The 18,374-nt window shown below is 53.0% G+C and overlaps 1 protein-coding gene across 1 annotated transcript; it reads right to left on the reverse strand.

The window, feature by feature from the left end:
• Window positions 1-12,348, reverse strand: MEPCE (methylphosphate capping enzyme). The gene is made up of 4 exons (XM_053362213.1): window positions 10,337-12,348; window positions 4,884-5,102; window positions 1,395-1,521; window positions 1-243 (listed from the first exon to the last, which is right to left on the reverse strand). The coding sequence occupies exons 1-4, from the start codon at window positions 11,987-11,989 to the stop codon at window positions 191-193; spliced, it is 2,052 nt and encodes a 683-aa protein (XP_053218188.1). The 5' UTR covers window positions 11,990-12,348; the 3' UTR covers window positions 1-190.
• Between the last annotated feature and the right edge of the window lie 6,026 nt (window positions 12,349-18,374).

Here is an 18,374-nt window from a genome sequence, read left to right on the forward strand (position 1 = left end):
GGCCCCACTGCAGTCTCTGGCTGTCTTTGAAGTCTGGCTTGCTCCGTCCTGGCCGGGAGGAAAGGCTCTCCCCTCCTGCCAGCAAAGTGTCCAACATTCATCCGTGGGGGGGGGGTCGCGTTAGCCCCCCAGCCCCAGCAAGTGGCTGATTTGAAAAGGAGGGGGCGAGGCGTCGGCGTCAGAGACGCTCTCAGTGGGCGCCAGGGCCGGCTTTGTGGAAGAGATAGATGGGTCGCTGGAATCCTGCGGGTAAGAGGAGAAGAGTTAAGGAGGAGCCGGAGGGTGCATCGAGAAGCCCCCCGCCCCTTGAAAAACCTCAGGAAGCCTGGAAAAGGGGCCTCTAGAGCAGTGGTTCCCAAAGGGGGAGGTGCTGCCCCCACGTGGAGGGCGGTGGAATTAATCCCAGGGGCTCTGGAGATGCCAGTGGCTTATCAAGACTTTGGAAAGCTGCTATCACGGAATGAAGCTCGCTCGTCCATTTTGTCGAATCGAACCCATTAAGTTTTAATTGGGCTTTGAACGGACGTGCAATTAATTGCTACCGTTCTGAACTCGGCTGCGCCATTCTCTTCCTTAGTGGGCTGTGCAAACTGCCACTAGGCATAATAGGCTGGTTTTTTTTGCAGGGTAATACAGTGGTAAAGGTAAAGGGACGCCGACCATTAGGTCCAGTCGTGGCCGACTCTGGGGTTGCGGTGCTCATCTCGCTTTATTGGCCAAGGGAGCCGGCGTTCAGCTGGTCATGTGGCCAGCAGGACTAAGCCGCTTTTGGCAAACCAGAGCAGCGCACGGAAACGCCGTTTGCCTTCCCGCCGGAGCGGTACCTATTTATCTACTTGCACTTTGATTGGCAAGTCCTAGGCTCTGTGGTTCAACCCACAGCGCCACCCGCATCCCAATATAGTGGTACCTCGGATTAAGTACTTATCTTAACCTGAAACTGTTCTTAACCTGAAGCACCACTTTAGCTAATGGGGCCTCCTGCTGCCGCCGCACTGCCGGAGCACGATTTCTGTTCTCATCCTGAAGCAAAGTTCTTAACCTGAAGCACTATTTCTGGGTTAGTGAAGTCTGTAACCTGAAGCGTATGTACTCTGAAGTGTATGTAACCTGTGGTTCCCCTCCCCACCCCCAAAATGCAGGTTGTCTGCTTCCATTCTGTCCAGTCTCACAATCCAGTTCCACCCTCCATTTCTCTCTCTTTCTTTAAACTCTCATGGCCTGTTGCAATTGCAGCTTAGAGCCAAGCCTGGCCCAGGATTTAAGAGGCTCTTGGGGCAGCACAACTGAAAGTTGCAAACCTCACCCCTCTAGACCCTCGCCTTATAAACACGCGAGGTGGGGCTCCCCTTCTTCCCGCTCCCACCCAGAGGTTCACTTCAGAGGCTTGATACCTTTCGATGTGTTCCTGGGTGTGGCCACCAATTCGTAGCTGCAGAAGCCCACTTCCGGCGAAGTCAGGTAAGAGGGGAACTGGTCTGGTTTCAGCTTGATCCGGTAGTAATGCCTGCATATTGTTTCCTGGGAAAGGAGGGCGGAGAAGAAATCAGTGCCAGCAGCGGCCGCAGCGAACGACTGTATGATGCAGTAGGTGGTGTTGCAGGAATTTATGTATAGGTTTGGGGGGGGTTGCCCCTCCAGCAGATATCATGCACATGCAGCCCACTACCAAAATCAGCACAATCGCTTTTGCGACTTGTCCCCACAAAACACTTCATCACAGTTTCCTCCTATCTTTTCAAAGGGCCTTTGCTGCACGATACCAAATGCAAGAATTCACTGATAAATGTACCTCTGTACTGGCTAACTGGAAAATCCATATAGACATTCCTATAGACCTGTGAGCTCAGCTCCTCAGCAGCCCCTCTGCCTGAGTGATAATTCCTGGCCTCCTGATACCTGAGTGCCAGACAGGTAGCCATTCCAGAAAGAACAAACCCAGGTGAAGACAAAAGGGTGTGATTCACTTGGCTGGGAAACAGGAAAATGTAAATATCTCTTTTCTTACACTTGATGGGTGTTTGGTGGAGGGCAAGGGGAACCATGGGGCAGGGTCCAATATGCTCAAATTACTGCCCCCAGACCTCCCCTTTCATGATGTATGAGTGATGTAGTTTGGGGGGTGTAACATTGGGATGAGCACTTAATAAAAGTTTGGGGGCTCTTTTGTTTGGGGCTTCCATCTTGTTCCACCTGGTGGCAGGTGGGAGTCCCGTCGCGACAGTCTTCAATCAAGACCAAGCCGACTGGCTGCTGTTTTGCTCTGGGATTCCTGGCTGGGGTCCTTGTTTTTTGTCCAAGGGAGCCCTCACATTTCTCTGTTAACAGTGGGGAGCCCCGGGCATGCGCAGAGTGCTCTGGCCCTTGACCCAAACACAAAACACAACTGGCTCTGAACACGTCTGGGATGATACAGCAGAACTGGACCCTGGCAGCCCTCGTTTCGTATGGCATGAGGAAGGGCCTGCCGTGAATGCAGAAAGTCCAAAGCTGCTTCCTTGCTCCAGTGTTGGGATCCTGACCGCATCCTCCCACAGGGAGGCCAAAAATGGAGCAGGGAAGAGGAACTTAGCAGCGGGAAAGGATTGTGCCACGTCAATCTCGCCTGGTCACTTGGCCCTGGGGCAACGGGCACGTACCTTATTTTTTTCTGTATAAGACTCACTTTTTCCCTCCTAAAAAGTAAGGGGAAATGTGTGTGCGTCTTATGGGGCGAATGCAGGCTGCGCGGCTATCCCAGAAGCCAGAACAGCAAGAGGGATTGCTGCTTTCACTGCGCAGTGATCCCTCTTGCTGTTCTGGCTTCTGAGATTCAGAATTTTTTTTCCTCTTGTTTTCCTCCTCCAAAAACTAGGTGCGTATTGTGGTCTGGTGAGTCTTACAGAGCGAAAAATACGGTAGTTAAGCTTGGCGACCTGTGCCTGTTGGGCACCATGATCACTACCCGCCCCCGCAAGTTGGCTGGTCCCTTGAGCCCACCTCTGCCTTCTCCTCCCTGCTACCATCTTTATTTCTCTCTGGCATCCTTGAACAAGCAAGGCTGGCGGTTTCAGCCTGGGCTGCTGAACTGCAGCAAGGCCTTCCGGGTAGGAGCGATATGGTGATGTGAGAGCCATCTTCAGGTATCTGAAGGGCCGTCACGTGGACGGTGCAGCAAGCTTGCTTTCTGCTGCCCTGGGGGGGGGGACCCCAAAGCAACAGATCCGAAGGACAGAAAAGGAGGTTCCGCCTAAACAGCAGGAAGAACTTTCCGGGAGCTGTTCCTGGAGGAAGAACTGTGAGGGGAGATACTACATCAGGCAAGGCCTCCTTCCAGCTGCCTTGCCCCAATCTCTGCTTCTCAATGTGTATTGTATTGTTTTACATACTGTGGTTTGCCGTTGTTTTACTGATCATAGTTTAGCTATTATTGTAACTGTTGGGTGGGTTTCTGTTTAACTTTTATATGTTGATATTATTATTTTAGACTATTCTAACGATCGTTGAATGTTACTTTTTCGATGGAGGTTGCCTATTTTAAAGTTATGTTTTATTACCACATTTCTGTATTGCATTAGATTGTTACAAGATGTACATTTTTTCTTTCTTCGGCTTGTAAACCGCCTTGAGTATTGTAAGATAGAAAGGCGGTATACAAATTAAAAATGATTATGATGCCCTCGGAAGACGGCACGCTCTCCTTCGTAGGTTTTTAAGCAGGGGTTGGGGCAGGGGGGCTGCCTGCCAAGGATGCTTTAGCTGCCATTCCTGCATTGCAGGAGGTAGGAGTGGATGGCCCTCGGAAGTCGCTTGCAATTTCAGGACTCGAGAGTCCTAAAATTGTAGAATTGGAAAGGATCCTGAAGGTCACCTAGGCCGGCCCCTTTGCACTGCAGAATCCTGCCCGCAGCCATCCCTGGGTGGGCTCGAACCACCAACCTTCTGGTTAACAGCCAGATGCACAGACACACTGTGCCGCCTGTACCCAATGCTGCTGCGATTTCCCTGGGCCACATGGCAGACAGGCCTGTATCTCAAGGAGGGCAGCAATGCTCGACTGCCCCACTAGGAACTGGCCACACTAAGCCACCTGCCTACAATAATAATTAAGTTTTGTTGTGCCACATACAGTGGTACCTCTGGATACAAACAGGATCCGTTCCAGAGCCCCGTTTGCACCCAGAAGCGAATGCAACCCGTGACTGCGCGTCTGGTGATTCTCAGCTTTCGCGTGTGACGTCATTTTGACCGTCTGCGCATGCGCGAGCAGCAAAACCCAGAAGTAACGAGCTCCGTTACTTCCGGGTTGCCGCGGAGCGCAACCCGAAAGCGCTCAACCTGAAGCACATTTAACACGAGGTATGGCTGTATAGTTAAAGCTATGGTTTTCCCAGTAGTGATGTACGGAAGTGAGAGCTGGACCATAAAGAAGGCTGATCGCCGAAGAATGGATGCTTTTGAATTCTGGTGCTGGAGGAGACTCTGGAGAGTCCCGTGGACTGCAAGAAGATCCAACCTCTCTATTCTGAAGGAAATCAGCCCTGAGTGCTCACTGGAAGGACAGATCCTGAATACTTTGGCCACCTCATGAGAAGAGAAGACTCCCTGGAAAAGACCCTGATGTTGGGAAAGATGGAGGGCACAAGGAGAAGGGGACGACGGAGGACGAGATGGTGGGACAGTGTTCTCGAAGCTACAAATATGAGTCTGACCAAACTGCGGGAGGCAGTGGAAGACAGGAGGGCCTGGCGTGCTCTGGTCCAGGGGGTCACGAAGAGGCGGACACGATTAAACGACTAAACAACACCACCAACAACATGGCTGTCCAAGAGATAAGGAGGCAGAGGAAGCCAAGCTCTCTGCCGCCCCCCCCCCCCAGCCCAGCTGCAAACCTCTGGGCTCACCGTCAGGTTCTTCCTCTTGCCGTAGGAGGACCAGGCCTGGGGTTCGAGGATCAGGATTCCGCCCGGGTGCAGGTGGCGGTAGAACCGCTTGAAGAGGCGCTTGAGGCCCTCGTCGCCCCAGTTGAGGTGTACCCACTTGGTGAGGCTGAGGCACAGGATCACGTCGTACTCGGGCTTCTGGGCCTCCAGCAGCTCGTCCTGCTCCAGCACGTAGTTGCCCTGCAAGGGGGGGCGGGGAGGAGAAAAAGTAGGGAGGGAGATGCATTAGAGAAGCTGAAGACTAACCCACTAGATGCACATTCTGCTACCCAGAGGGCGGCCCTCTCCCCAGCGCAGTCCAAATGCCACCTGCCCCACCCCTCACCAAAATAAATAAGAGAGCCGGTCTCCTTGCACAATCTCCACTGCACATGTTGAAAGTCACTAAGGCAGGCTCTCCAAACAGGAGAAGTGCAGCAAGGCCACAGCCGCTCCTCAGCCGAGCAAAAAACCAGACTCCAGAACATGGGTAAAGGTAAAGGGAACCCTGACCATTACGTCCAGTCGTGGCCGACTCTGGGGTTGGGGCGCTCATCTCGCTTTACTGGCCGAGGGAGCCCCGGCGTACATCTTCCGGGTCATGTGGCCGGCAGGACTAAGCCGCTCCTGGCGAACCAGAGCAGCGCATGGAAACGCCGTTTACCTTCCCGCCGGAGTGGTACCTATTTATCTACTTGCACTTTGATGCGCTTTCAAACTGCTAGGTTGGCAGGAGCAGGGACCAAGCAACGGGAGCTCACCCCGTCATCGCAGGGATTCGAACCACTGAGCTTCCGATCGGCAAGCCCTAGTCTCAGTGGTTTAACCCACAGCGCCACCCGCATCAGAACATGGGTAGCAGGAGAGAAAGTGCTATTCTGTGCCCCATCCCCTGCAAAACAAGCAAACAAACCTAAAACAATAGTACCGTAAGAACACAAGAACGTGGTGGTTCAGGCCAAAGGGGGCCCCTGTAGTCCAGCATCCTATTCTCACTGTGGCCAACCAGATGCCCCAGAGTTTGCCAATTAAGCCACTTCCAACACCTCGGCTAGATAGCTCTGGAACTAGCCCTGGCAGAGAGGGGCAACCTCACCCAGAGAGGGAGGGGTGAATATTGTCTAGGCAAGTCCACTCTTCTGCTCCTGCTGGGACAGGGAAGAGGGCCAGGAACACAGCGAGGTTTTAATCACAAACGTTTGGGGGGTGTTTATTGGCTTGTTTTTATTGTATTGTGTGTTTTGTGCTCTCATTTCGTCTTTTTATGTTGTGAACCGCCCCTCTGATCTTTGGCAGTATACAAATTTAATAAACAATAGTAGTAATAATAACTCGGTCCTGTAGACCTGAAGGAGCGTCTCCACCCCCATCGTCCAGCCCGGACACTGAGGTCCAGCTCCGAGGGCCTTCTGGCGGTTCCCTCCCTGCGAGAAGTGAGGTTACAGGGAACCAGGCAGAGGGCCTTCTCGGTGGCGGCGCCCGCCCTGTGGAACGCCCTCCCACCAGATGTCAAGGAAATAAACAACTATCTGACGCTTAGAAGACATCTGAAGGCAGCCCTGTTCAGGGAAGTTTTTAATGTTTAATGCTGTGTTGTTTTTAACACTTGATTGGGAGCTGCCCAGAGTGGCTGGGGAAACTCAGCCAGATGGGCAGGGTATTAATAATAATAATAATAATAATAATAATAATAATAATAATAATAAAAAAAAAATAATCATACAGTGGTACCTAGGATTATGAACTTAATTCGTTCTGGAGGTCTGTTCTTAACCTGAAGCACCACTTTAGCTAATGGGGCCTCCCGCTGCCACGCGATTTCTGTTCTCATCCTGAAGCAAAGTTCTTAACCCGAGGTACTATTTCTGAGTTAGCGGAGTGTGTAACCTGAAGCGTCTGTAACCTGAAGTTTTGTATTTTTTCTGTATGAAATATTTTTTGCAGAGTTGCAAGGGCCCCAAACTCCGACCACTTCACACACACACACACACACACACACACAGAGAGAGAGAGAGAGAGAGAGCGCGCGAGCGAGCTTTCCAGGGTTGAAAGTGTCTCTTCCACACATCACCCTCGCTGGACCTGTCGGGTGGGTGGGAAGCCAGCCAGCCAGCCAGCCCCAAGCAACCTCTGCATGGCTTTCCAGTGGGCAGAGCTAATCAGCAGCTTGCCTGCAGAAGGAGACAGCCAAGGGATCCTGCCTGCCCACCTATGTGCCAGAGGGCCGCTCAGCTCCCAGCTCCAACAGAGCTCCTTGCTCAAGGGGAATTGGGCTTGTTGTTAGGCCAGATGAGGCGGGGACGACGACACCTGATCTCCCTTTTGAGCCCAGCGCATCAAAGGCTGAGGGCAGGACGCAGTCACAACAGCACAGGGGGGGTTTCTTTATCAAGCTGGCCCTATGAGCAAGGTGCCTGGGAGAGACTTCAGCTGAGCTCTCCCTTTCTTCCACCTCCTTCTGCGTCCTTCCCCTCCCAATTTCTGCAGGAAGGCCATCCTGGCCTCACCTTGACTGCAACCCCGCTGCCAACACAACCAAGGATCCTCGTCTCTGTACATTTCCTCCCACACGGCTGCCGTCGGGCACCAGGGGGCGCTGTCATGCCAACGCTTTACACAGAAGGAGAAGCCATTAAGATGCACATGATTTGTGGCCTGTTCCACCCAGCGCCGCCGGGCTCCGGGTAAAAGGTGTCTCAGCTGTGGCATCCTGCTGCTCAGGATCCTTCAACCGGAGGTGCCAAAGGGTGACCGTGGACTCCCTTCCTCCCCAGGAAGTCCCATTGCCCGCTCAATGGGACAAACTTAAAAGAGTAACAAGGAGGCACCCTGTTGGGATACTGCCAGGGAGACAAAGTCCATCATGACTCCACGTCGCCTCCGGACGTCCAGCGATCTCCCGTAGACACGCAGTATCAGCAATTAGCGACACGAGCTCCAGAAATAGCTTGCCACATTCGAGAGCTGATGCACGCTCTATCAGCAGATAATGCACAGCGAAAGATGCACGCAGGAGAGCATTATTTGCAAGTTTATTCAGCGTTGGTCAGAACAAAGAAAACATGACTGCCTGCTTCGGTGTCTCAGGCACAGAGAGAGAACGAAAGCATAGACACAACAGAAACATCCTGTGAACAGGAAATATGCAGACTCTGTGACTCACAAAGCCTGCTCCCTTTTAAGGTGGAACGGAAATATCCTAACACGCCCCCCCCCCCCCCCGCAAAAAAAACCCCAAGCAATTGTCAGGACATCCTTTTCCCTACCATCGCCATCCCTGGAGAAACATTAAGCAAACAGGTCCAGTCAAGGAACTGAAGTTAAACTGCGGAACTCCCTCCCACATGGCCACCAGCCTGGATGGCATTAGAAGAGAACTAGGCAAATTCATGGAGGAGAGGGCTAGGCCCACAGTTCAAGAAGGACACTGACAAACTGGAACGTGTCCAGAGGAGGGCAACCAAAATGGTCAAAGGCCTGGAAACGATGCCTTATGAGGAACGGCTAAGGGAGCTGGGCATGTTTAGCCTGGAGAAGAGGAGGTTAAGGGGTGATATGATAGCCATGTTCAAATATATAAAAGGATGTCACATAGAGGAGGGAGAAAGGTTGTTTTCTGCTGCTCCAGAGAAGCGGACACGGAGCAATGGATCCAAACTGCAGGAAAGAAGATTCCACCTAAACATTAGGAAGAACTTCCTGACAGTAAGAGCTGTTTGACAGTGGAATTTGCTGCCAAGGAGTGTGGTGGAGTCTCCTTCTTTGGAGGTCTTTAAGCAGAGGCTTGACAACCGTATGTCAGGAGTGCTCTGATGGTGTTTCCTGCTTGGCAGGGGGTTGGACTCCATGGCCCTTGTGGTCTCTTCCAACTCTAGGATTCTATGACTCTACGTACTGGACCGCCTCTCCTGGTATGTCCCACGGAGGACCTTACGGTCTTCAAACAAAAACATCTTGGAGGTCCCAGGCCACAGGGAGGTTAGGCTGGCCTTGACCAGAGCCAGGGCTTTTTCAGCTGTGGCCCCGATCTGGTGGAATGCTCTGTCACAAGAGACTAGGGCCCTGCGGGACTTGACATCTTTCCGCAGGGCCTGCAAGACGGAGCTGTTCCACCAGGCCTTTGGCCAAGGCACAGTCTGACCCCCTCCTCACAGAACTCTAGCCCAATGGTTGCCATTAATTTGATTGGAATTAATTTTATAACGAAATGATTTTAGAATGTTTTATCGTTTTACTGTTGTTAGCCGCTCTGAGCCCGGCTTCGGCTGGGGAGGGCGGGATATAAATAATAATAATAATAATTATCATCGATGGCTACTTGTCACAACTGTCCGAAGTCAGAGGCAGCAATGCGTCTGAATATCAGCCGTTGGAAATCGCAAGCCACCATCAGAGGGGAAAGGGAACTAAATCGCCAAACTGCACTGGGCATGAACGCAAGAACAGCCTGTTGGATCAGGCCAGTAGCCCACCCACCTGTTTTCACAGGGGCCAATTAGATGATTACGGGAAGCCCAAAAGTGGAATTCGAGCGCAAGAGCTCTCTTTCCCCTCCTGCAGCCTTGAGCAACCAGCATTCAGAGTTTGTTCTGTGCTATGGAAGCTGATCTGGCAACTGGATTTATTGCAGGCTCAAAGAGTGATTGTTCTTAATGAACCCAATTAACCGGGGGGGGGGGGGAGAGACGTTCTACACCCCCACAACCACTCCTTGGAAGGAAGTTGCACATGGGTATCGGGTCTCACCTGCTTTTCCCCGAAATACCTCCCAAAGGCCCAGTTCTTTATGTGGGGCCTTTGGGCTTTCCCCAGCCTTTCTGCTGTTCCCAAACAGCTAAGGCAGATGCCTGGAGACCGTGGTTCAATCCTGCCCACTCCCCCTCCTCCTGGACAGGAAGTTGCCTCCTAATCCTCCCACCCTTCCACCCCAATTGGGCCAATCGTGTCACTCTGCCGAGGTCGCCCAGTCAGAAGGAAAAGCCTCACTGGCTCCTCCCTTCCGAGAGGTGGCCTTGGTAGAACGTGACAGGATGTTGCCGCCTCCTCCCCATCCTTATTCCTTCACGGCATGTCTGCACATGTAGGAAAGTAACTGCCATGTGGACCCTCCCCGTGCCCCCCCAACCTGCCCCCCGCTGTCTTGCAGGGGGTTGGGCTAGATGACCCCTGGTGAAATCTTCAAAGCCCACAATTCTAGGATTCTAAGCCTACCACCCCTTGCACTGAGGAATGCTGGGAAATGGCAGTTCTAAGGAATGTTGGGAAATGAAAGGAACTTGTGACAAGGCAACTGGTGCCAAATCAACTTTAAACTGGCGTACTTTAACGGTGCACCTTAAAAGGCAGAGCTGAAAAAGCCAGGTTTTCAGACCTCTTCCCTAGAGCTTCTACAAGATGAGAAACCATAATTTTGGAGGTCTCCTCTCTCGCCTTACCTTGACGAAAAACACGTTGTTGGGGAAGACCGTGGCGTCCACCCCGTCCTGGGGTACCCTTGGTGCAGCGATGGGCCCTCGGCTGGCCATGAGGGAGGCCGGGAAGGTTTTCTTGGCACGCCTGGCCCCTTGGCTGCTGCTGGTGCCACCACCGTCATGGTCCCGCTGCTGCTCCTGCATCTCCTCCGAAAGGTAGTGCCGGATGTTCTGGCGGGCCGAGTGGATGAGGGCGCCGTCAATGTCCACCCCCACTATTCTGGCGGGGCCCCACTTTTTGGCCACGCTCAAGGTGAGGTGCCCCACGTTGCAGCCCACGTCCAGAACCTCCTTTCCCTGGAACCACTCAGGCTTCATCACCCGCAGGCGGGGGTCCTCGCAGCTGGGGTTGCGGTAGCCGTAGTACTTGCAGTAGTTGCCGTACTGGAACTTGTGGCGCGGCGGCTGGCGCCGGACCGACTGGCCAGGAGCAGCCAGAGGGTGGCGGCCCCTCGGCAAGCTGTGCCCCCGGTCCGGGCTGCTTCGGCAGGGCTGCTCGCCGGACGTGGAGGCCCCCGGATGCCGACCTCCTCCTCCTCCTCCCTCTGACTTGCTACTAGTCCTGCGCCGCTTGCGGTGGCGGCTGCTGCTGCTGCTGCTGCCCCCGGCCGTCCAGGAGGCCACAGAAGTGCCCGACGGCGTGGCACCCCCAGAGGCCTGCTGCCCGGGCTGAGCCTCCCCTGCGGCCGGCAGCAGGGGCGACACCACCTCGTCCCGGCAGTTGATGGCCGTGTTGAGTTCGTAGGGCTGCGGCGTGGCCCCGTTACACGTCTTCTGGCACGCTTTGCACGAGGCGGGCAGCGGGGGTTTGCCGCCGCTGCTTCCTTCCAGCCCGGCCGCCCCCCTCTGCGCCCCCCGGTGTCGGTGCCGCTTCCGCCCGGGCTTGACGGGCGACGCCAACACCGGGGGATCCTCCTGGGCGTTGTTGAGGCTCAGCGGGTCGGTGATGTCCTTGGGGATGAGGATCTCGACCGGGTCCCGTCCCTTGGCGGGCAGCGGCGAGGACTTGGGGGTCTCGGCGTTGACGGCCTGGTTGACGTCCTCGTCCAGCAGGCTGTTGAGGTTGAGCGGGTCGAAGATGTTGCCCCCCAGCAGGAACTCGGAGGGCAGCACCGGGTCGCACTCGGAGTTGACGCGCCGGCGCCGCTTGAAGGCCGGGTGCTTGAAGCCTCCGCCGGTGTTGCAGCTGCTGCGTCTCTTGCCCCCGCCGGGGGCCCGGGACTGGTGGTGGGGCGGGGGCTGGAAGCCGTTGCGGGGCCGCTGCAGCTCGGAGACGCTCTCTTCCCCTTCCTCGGACGCTGCTGCTGCTGCGGAGGGACCCCCTCCTTTGGCTGGGGGTCTGCGCTGGGCGGGGGGGTGAGGGTCCTGGGGCCCCTGGTTCACCCTAGCGGAGGAGGGGCCCCTATGAGCAACTCCTCCTCCTGCTGCTGCTGGCTGGGCCTGGGCGTCCTCCTGGTGCAGCTCCGCCGGGGCGGCCCCCTGACGCAGCTGCACCAGGGGGACGTTCCCCCCTCCGGCCCCGCCCCCTCCTCTGGGCGGGGGTTTGAGGAGGGGCGGCGGCGGGGCCGGCACTAAGAAGGTCTCCTTGTCCGCCGCCATCTCGATCATGCCTTGCATGGGTTGGCGGAGGCGGCGGCGGCGGAGGAGGAGGCGGCGGCGGCGGGGAAAGGGTTAACGGGCCGGGAGCTCCTTCCTCGTCCGCCTCCCGCCGCACACTGAGCTCGAGGCTGCCGAGGCTCCTCCTCCCGCCCCGCGCGAGCCCCTCCTACGCCTGCGCCGTCGAGCTCGCCGCCCGTGCGCAGGCCCGGCGCGCGTGCGCAGTCCCCCGGAATTTCAGGTCCCGGCGCGCACCAACAGACTCATCTCTCTCTCCGTGTCCGCTCCGCCCCAAAGTCCCTAGCGCATGCGCAGCTCCGCAGCTAGCCAGAGGGAGAGCGCTCCGCGCCCGCTGCTTTCCTGCGATGGCCAGCTCCCCCTGCGCTCGGGGTTTATATGCGCGGAGGGCGGGTCCGCCCGAGGGCACGCCCTCTCCTCGCAGACGGGGCCAATCGGCGTTCGGAGCTGTCACCGCCCGCGTGGATTCTTGGCCAATCGGCGGCTGGGCCACAGGGCTCTCGAGGAGCCGCGGCTCCCCGCCTTCCTCCCGCCTTTTCGTTTCCCTGTGAGCCAATGAGGAAGCAAGGCCGGAGCGCCTGCGGCCAATCAAGGCGCAACACTCCAAGCTAATTTTTCTCCCGAGTGTGGGTGAGGGTCCTCGTTTGCACAGGGCGGTCCTGGTCAAGCGCCTGTGGCAGCGTTACGTCAGGTTCCAAAGCCAGAAAAAGAAACGGCCGACCTAGGCACATCTATTTCCTGACAGATATTATTAATAAAAAGTTCTCAGCGCAGGGCGAGAGCTGACAGCTGCGAAAAATATGCCCCCAAAATCTAGTCAGTGTTTTTCCCAGGCATTGATTTAGCCACCTAACCAAGCTCCCGGATCTTTTCCCCTCAGAAACATTGGCTCTTGCCAAGCGCTATGGACAGACTCCTCTTCAGTCTGAGGGGAAAGGCGCTGTGGAGTGTCAGCGCCTTTCGCCTTTGTGTATAATGAAACTCCACACAAACACAAGCAAAGAACGTTGTTTTGGGTTTTTTTAAGGCTCCCAATATGGACAGTTGTCAAGGGTCACGTGGCCTCGCTTCCCCAGGCCCCCGACGCGCGCAAAGCCCCCTGGGACCTGTAGTTTGGGCTCGGAGGCTGAGGCTTTCGCGCATGCGCAGGGGCATATGTCTCCTCCACGAGCTCCTTTTATCTTCCGTGGAGAGCCGCGAACGTGGGAACGGTGCTGCACGCGCTCCTGAGCCTTTTGCCTTAGTGACTTCACGGGAGTGTTGTCGACGGGCCTTGGCAATCTTGGCGGAGGACGCGCGCCTCCTCCCGAGTAGGAAGCCGCCTCCTTTCGCTGCGATTCCTGCACCGAAGGGGGTTGGACTAGATGGCCTTTGGGGGTCCCTTCCGACTCTGTTGATTGCGCTGGCTCGGTATTGTCAAGCACTGACTGGCAGCAGCAGCAGAAGTCCAGGGCCTCAGGCAGAGAAAGGTCTCTTTCACATCACCTGTTACACAGAATCGTAGAGGTGAAAGGGAACTCCCTCAAATATCACCTAGTTGTTGTTGTTGTTGAGTCGTGTCCGCCTCTTCGTGACCCCCTGGACCAGAGTACGCCAGGCACTCCTGTCTTCCACTGCCTCCCGCAGTTTGGTCAAACTCATGCTGGTAGCTTCCACAACACTGTCCCACCATCTCGTCCTCCGTCGTCCCCTTCTCCTTGTGCCCTCCATCTTTCCCAACATCAGGGTCTTCCAGGGAGTCTTCTCTTCTCATGAGGTCGCCAAAGTATTGGAGTCTCAGCTTCAGGATCTGTCCTTCCAGTGAGCACTCAGGGCTGATTTCCCTCAGAATGGAGAGGTTTGATCTTCTTGTAGTCCATGGGACTCTCCAGAGTCTCCTCCAGCACCAGAATTCAAAAGCATCCATTCTTTGGCGATCAGCCTTCTTTATGGTCCAGCTCTCACTTCCATACATCACTACTGGGAAAACCATAGCTTTTACTATACGGACCATTGTTGGCAAGGTGATGTCTCTGCTTTTTAAGATGCTGTCTAGGTTTGTCATTGCTTTTCTCCCAAGGAGCAGGCGTCTTTTAATTTGGTGACTGCTGTCACCATCTGCAGTGATCATGGAGCCCAAGAAAGTAAAATCCCTCACTGCCTCCATTTCTTCCCCTTCTCTTTGCCAGGAGGTGATGGGACCTAGTTGCTAGACTGCAACTCCCATCAGGGGGGAGCCAAGGCCAAACTAGTCCACCCTGCTGCAAACACACATGTTCGGAGGCCGCCCAGCCCTCCGCTTGAAAGCCTGTACGTCAGGCATAGGCAAACAGCCCTCCAGATGTTTTTGGGACTACAACTCCCATCATCCCTGACCACTGGTCCTGTTAGCTAGGGATGATGGGAGTTGCAGTGCCAAAACAACTGGAGGGTAGAGTTTGCCTATAACTGCTGTATGGGAAGAGAGAGAGTCCTTCACCACCTCCTCATGAGGAAGCCTATTCTGCAGCTGGAGCAGCTCGCTCAGACTGTGTTTCTTCCTAGCACGAATTCTCCTTTGAACGCCTTTCTTTGGATCTGACCCTCTGGAGCAGCGGGGAATCAAATTTAGGCTAGGAGGCCGTCTCAAGTCAGGACACCCGTACAGCTAGCTCAGTGCTGTTGGCGTATATCTGAAGATTGCGTTCCCATCCGATCACCTCTTCAGCAGGCTAGGCAGCCTTAGGATTTGGTCTTCAGCACCCCTCTCCAACTTTGCCACCCTTCTGTCAATGCCCAGTATATTGATATTCTCACAGAATCATTGAGTTGCAAAAAGGTAAAGGGACCCCTGACCATTAGGTCCAGTTGTGACCGACTCTGGGGTTGCGGCGCTCATCTCGTTTTATTGGCCGAGGGAGCCGGCGTACAGCTTCCGAGTCATGCGGCCAGCAGGACTGAGCCGCTTCTGGCGAACCAGAGCAGCGCACGGAAATGCCGTTTACCTTCCCGCCGGAGCGGTACCTATTTATCTACTTGTACTTGACGTGCTTTCGAACTGCTAGGTGGACAGGAGCAGGGACCGAGCAACGGGAGCTCACCCCGTCGCGGGGATTTGAACCGCCGACCTTCTGATCGGCAAGTCCTAGGCCCTGTGGTTTAACCCACAGCGCCACCCGCATCCCTACACAGTGACTTTAGGGTGCTTTTAAAAAGGCCTGTCATAGTTCATTTGGGAGAGCATTAGACTCTTAATAATAATAATAATAATAATAATAATAATTTATTTACACTGGGAAGTGGTCTTCCCAGCCACTCTGAGAGGCATCCAACAGAATATTAAAATACAGTAGTCTATTAAACATTAAAAACTTCCCTAAACAGGGCTGCCTTCAGATGTCTCAGGGTTAATCTCAGGGTTGTGGGTTTGTGCCCCAGTTTGATCCTCACAGTCCCTTCCAACTCCACAATTCAAATAATTGAAAGCCTCTTTTTAAAATGAAAAAAGCAGGTTAATTCGTAATTGAAAACAAAATCTTGTTGATGCTCTGTTTGCCAACCTTGGAGCAAGGACGCTGGAGGTGAGAGAGCGCCCGTTTTCGAAATAAGCAAATGAGCCGTCTTGTTTCCATGACGCTGTGATACAAACCAGAGTTAAAAGACACTACAGGAAGGGCTGTGTATAGAAGGTTTCTTTGAGGGTGTATGGAAACCAAGCCGTCTTCTGCTGCTTCTTAGCCTTTCCCCCAATGGGAAAACCCAACAGTGCATCTTCACTCAGCAATCAGGAAGTCTTACTGAAGTCCAGGGAGTTTTACTTAGGATCTGATTTCTTTTCACAGGGCCTGTAAGACAGAGTTCTTCCGCCTGGCCTTTGGCTTGGAATCAACTTGATTCCCTCTCACTCTTTCCTTTTTCCTTCTGTGATGGAACTCCTATTTGGGGACTTCCCTGGCTTTTTTCTGGCCCACCAGTCTGGATAGTTGGCCTTGGTGAAGACTTGACGTTTTCATCCCTCAAAAAGTTTTTGATTTGAGTTTCTACTGAAACGAGGCTGCATTTTAATGTTGTTTTTCAGTTGTATATTAATCAATCGTTTTTATACTTGGTTTTAGCTGCCCTGAGCCCGGTCTTGGCTGGGGAGGGCGGGGAATAAATAAAATTTATTATTATTATTATTGTTATTGTTATTACTCCCAAGTAAGCCAGTGGTGCTGCAGCTGTTACCCTGGTTACCTTCTGACCTGGAAGAGGCCTGGGTTCAAATACTAATAATAAAAAATAATAATAATCCAGTCTGGATAGTTGGCCTTGGTGAGGATTTGACGTTTTCATCCCCTAAATTTTTTGATTTGAGTTTCTACTGAAACGAGGCTGCATTTTAATGTTGTTTTTAAGTTGTATATTAATCAATCGTTTTTATACTTGGTTTTAGCTGCCCTGAGCCCGGTCTTGGCTGGGGAGGGCGGGGAATAAATAAAATTTATTATTATTATTATTGTTGTTATTGTTATTACTCCCAAGTAAGCCAGTGGTGCTGCAGCTGTTACCCTGGTTGCCTTCTGACCTGGAAGAGGCCTGGGTTCAAATACTAATAATAAAAAATAATAATAATCCAGTCTGGATAGTTGGCCTTGGTGAAGATTTGACGTTTTCATCCCCTAAATTTTTTGATTTGAGTTTCTACTGAAACGAGGCTGCATTTTAATTCTGTTTTTAAGTTGTATTTTAATCAATTGTTTTTATACTTGGTGTTAGCTGCCCTGAGCCCGGTCTTGGCTGGGGAGGCCTGGGTTCAAATAATAATAATAATAATAATAAAAAAAAAAATAAAAAAATCCCCATTAAGTTCACTGGGGCGGCCTCACTATGAGCCTGTCTACCTCACGGGGTTGTTGTGAGGGACAAAATGGGGGGGCACCATGTACATGCCCCCTTAAGCTCCTTATATTTATTGCTCAATGCAATAAATAAATAAATGGCACGGAAATGAAAAAAAAAGCCTTCGCTGCAGGAAGGAGAGCAAAGCAACGTGGGTTTATTTTCAGCAGCGCCTCCCACTGCGCATGCGCGATGGATGGCGTCGCCGGGCTCTTCCCGTCCCCCACCCGACGAATCTGAGCATGCGCGAAGACCGATGTCTTCTTCCTTGAGGGCGAGCCGAGTCCTCCCTTCGCATTACCGCAGTTGCAACTTCTCCCAGCGACGTGACCCGGGTTGGGCTGCGGCGCGTGCGCAGTTCGGCTTCCTCGCGCCCCGCTCGCTGGAGCGGGGGTTGGTTAGGGTGAGGCGCGCGCGCGCGCCCAGCGGAGGTTTTTTTTTTCGTTTCGGCGCATGCGCGAGAGCGACCGGGGAGGCATTGGGGGGGAAGGGGCGGGGAGGAAAAGGCGGCAAAATTCTAACCTGAAAATCTTAAGCGCTTCCCCTCAGTCAGTAACCTTGAGTTTCTGGTGAGGAAATTAAAAGGGAGGAAAAGCGCTACAGTTTGAGTTAAGGGGGGGGGGGAAAGCAGCAACCAAAGGCCTCTGATTATATATAAGAAGACTCATTTTGCGGGGAATAAATGAATAGAATAAAATACCTCGCTGAGGGGAGGAGAGCGCCTTTTCCTGATAGGTATATGTGAGGAAAAAGGCAGCACCTCAGCATCCACAAATAATAATAATAATAATAATAATAATAATAATAATAATAATAATAATTTATTATTTATACCGTGCCCCTCTGACTGGGTTTCCCCAGCCCCTCTGGGCGGTTCCCAGCAAAATATTAAAAACAGAATCAAACAATAATAATATTTTTTTTTTTATTTATACTGTGCCCATCTGGCTGGGTTTCCCCAGCCACTCTAGGTGATTTCCAACAAAACACTAAAATACAATAACCTATTAAACATTAAAAGCTTCCCTAAACAGAGCTGCCTTCAGATGTCTTCTAAAAGTCAGATAGTTGTTTATTTCCTTGACACCTGATGGCCCCCAGATTTTGACAAGCAACAAGCAATAAATGAGGTTTATTTTACCTCTTGAAATTCTCCTCAGCGGCTCCTGGGTGCTTCGTGTGAGCCGAAAATAATAGTGGCGGCAGGCAGCAGAAATAGTAATAATTACCAGTGCTGCAGATATCAGAACAGAGCCTTTCAGAAAGGGGCTTCTGCCGTGAATGAATTATACTTAGTTGGGATAATTAATGTTTACTTCAAAACTGAACGTTGCCTGCCAGAAGCTTTATGTGTTTTGAGCCTTAAACTCACTTGCCAGCTTAAAAAGGGATCCAATGGATCTATCTATCTACATGATTCTAAGTGAAATTTGATGTTATCTTGTGTATTATGCGAAAAAGGGCATCAAAATTTGGCTCAAAGGCACCAAAATGGTGTCTTAAAACAGAAGAGAATTTAGGTTTATCCTTTGAGAGTACAATCCTGCCG

The sequence above is a fragment of the Podarcis raffonei genome, chromosome 13 (genome assembly GCF_027172205.1).
Source record: "Podarcis raffonei isolate rPodRaf1 chromosome 13, rPodRaf1.pri, whole genome shotgun sequence".
Taxonomy (NCBI): domain Eukaryota; kingdom Metazoa; phylum Chordata; class Lepidosauria; order Squamata; family Lacertidae; genus Podarcis; species Podarcis raffonei.

What these genes read in the sequence shown, in the direction of transcription:
- MEPCE (XM_053362213.1), bottom strand. Translation starts at nt 11,989, where the DNA reads ATGCAAGGCATGATCGAGATGGCGGCGGACAAGGAGACCTTCTTAGTG. An exon ending in ACAACGTGTTTTTCGTCAAG is followed by an intron (nt 5,103 to 10,336) that starts GTAAGGCGAGAG and finishes CCCCCCTTGCAG; the next exon opens with GGCAACTACGTGCTGGAGCA. An exon ending in GCAAGAGGAAGAACCTGACG is followed by an intron (nt 1,522 to 4,883) that starts GTGAGCCCAGAG and finishes CTCCTTTCCCAG; the next exon opens with GAAACAATATGCAGGCATTA.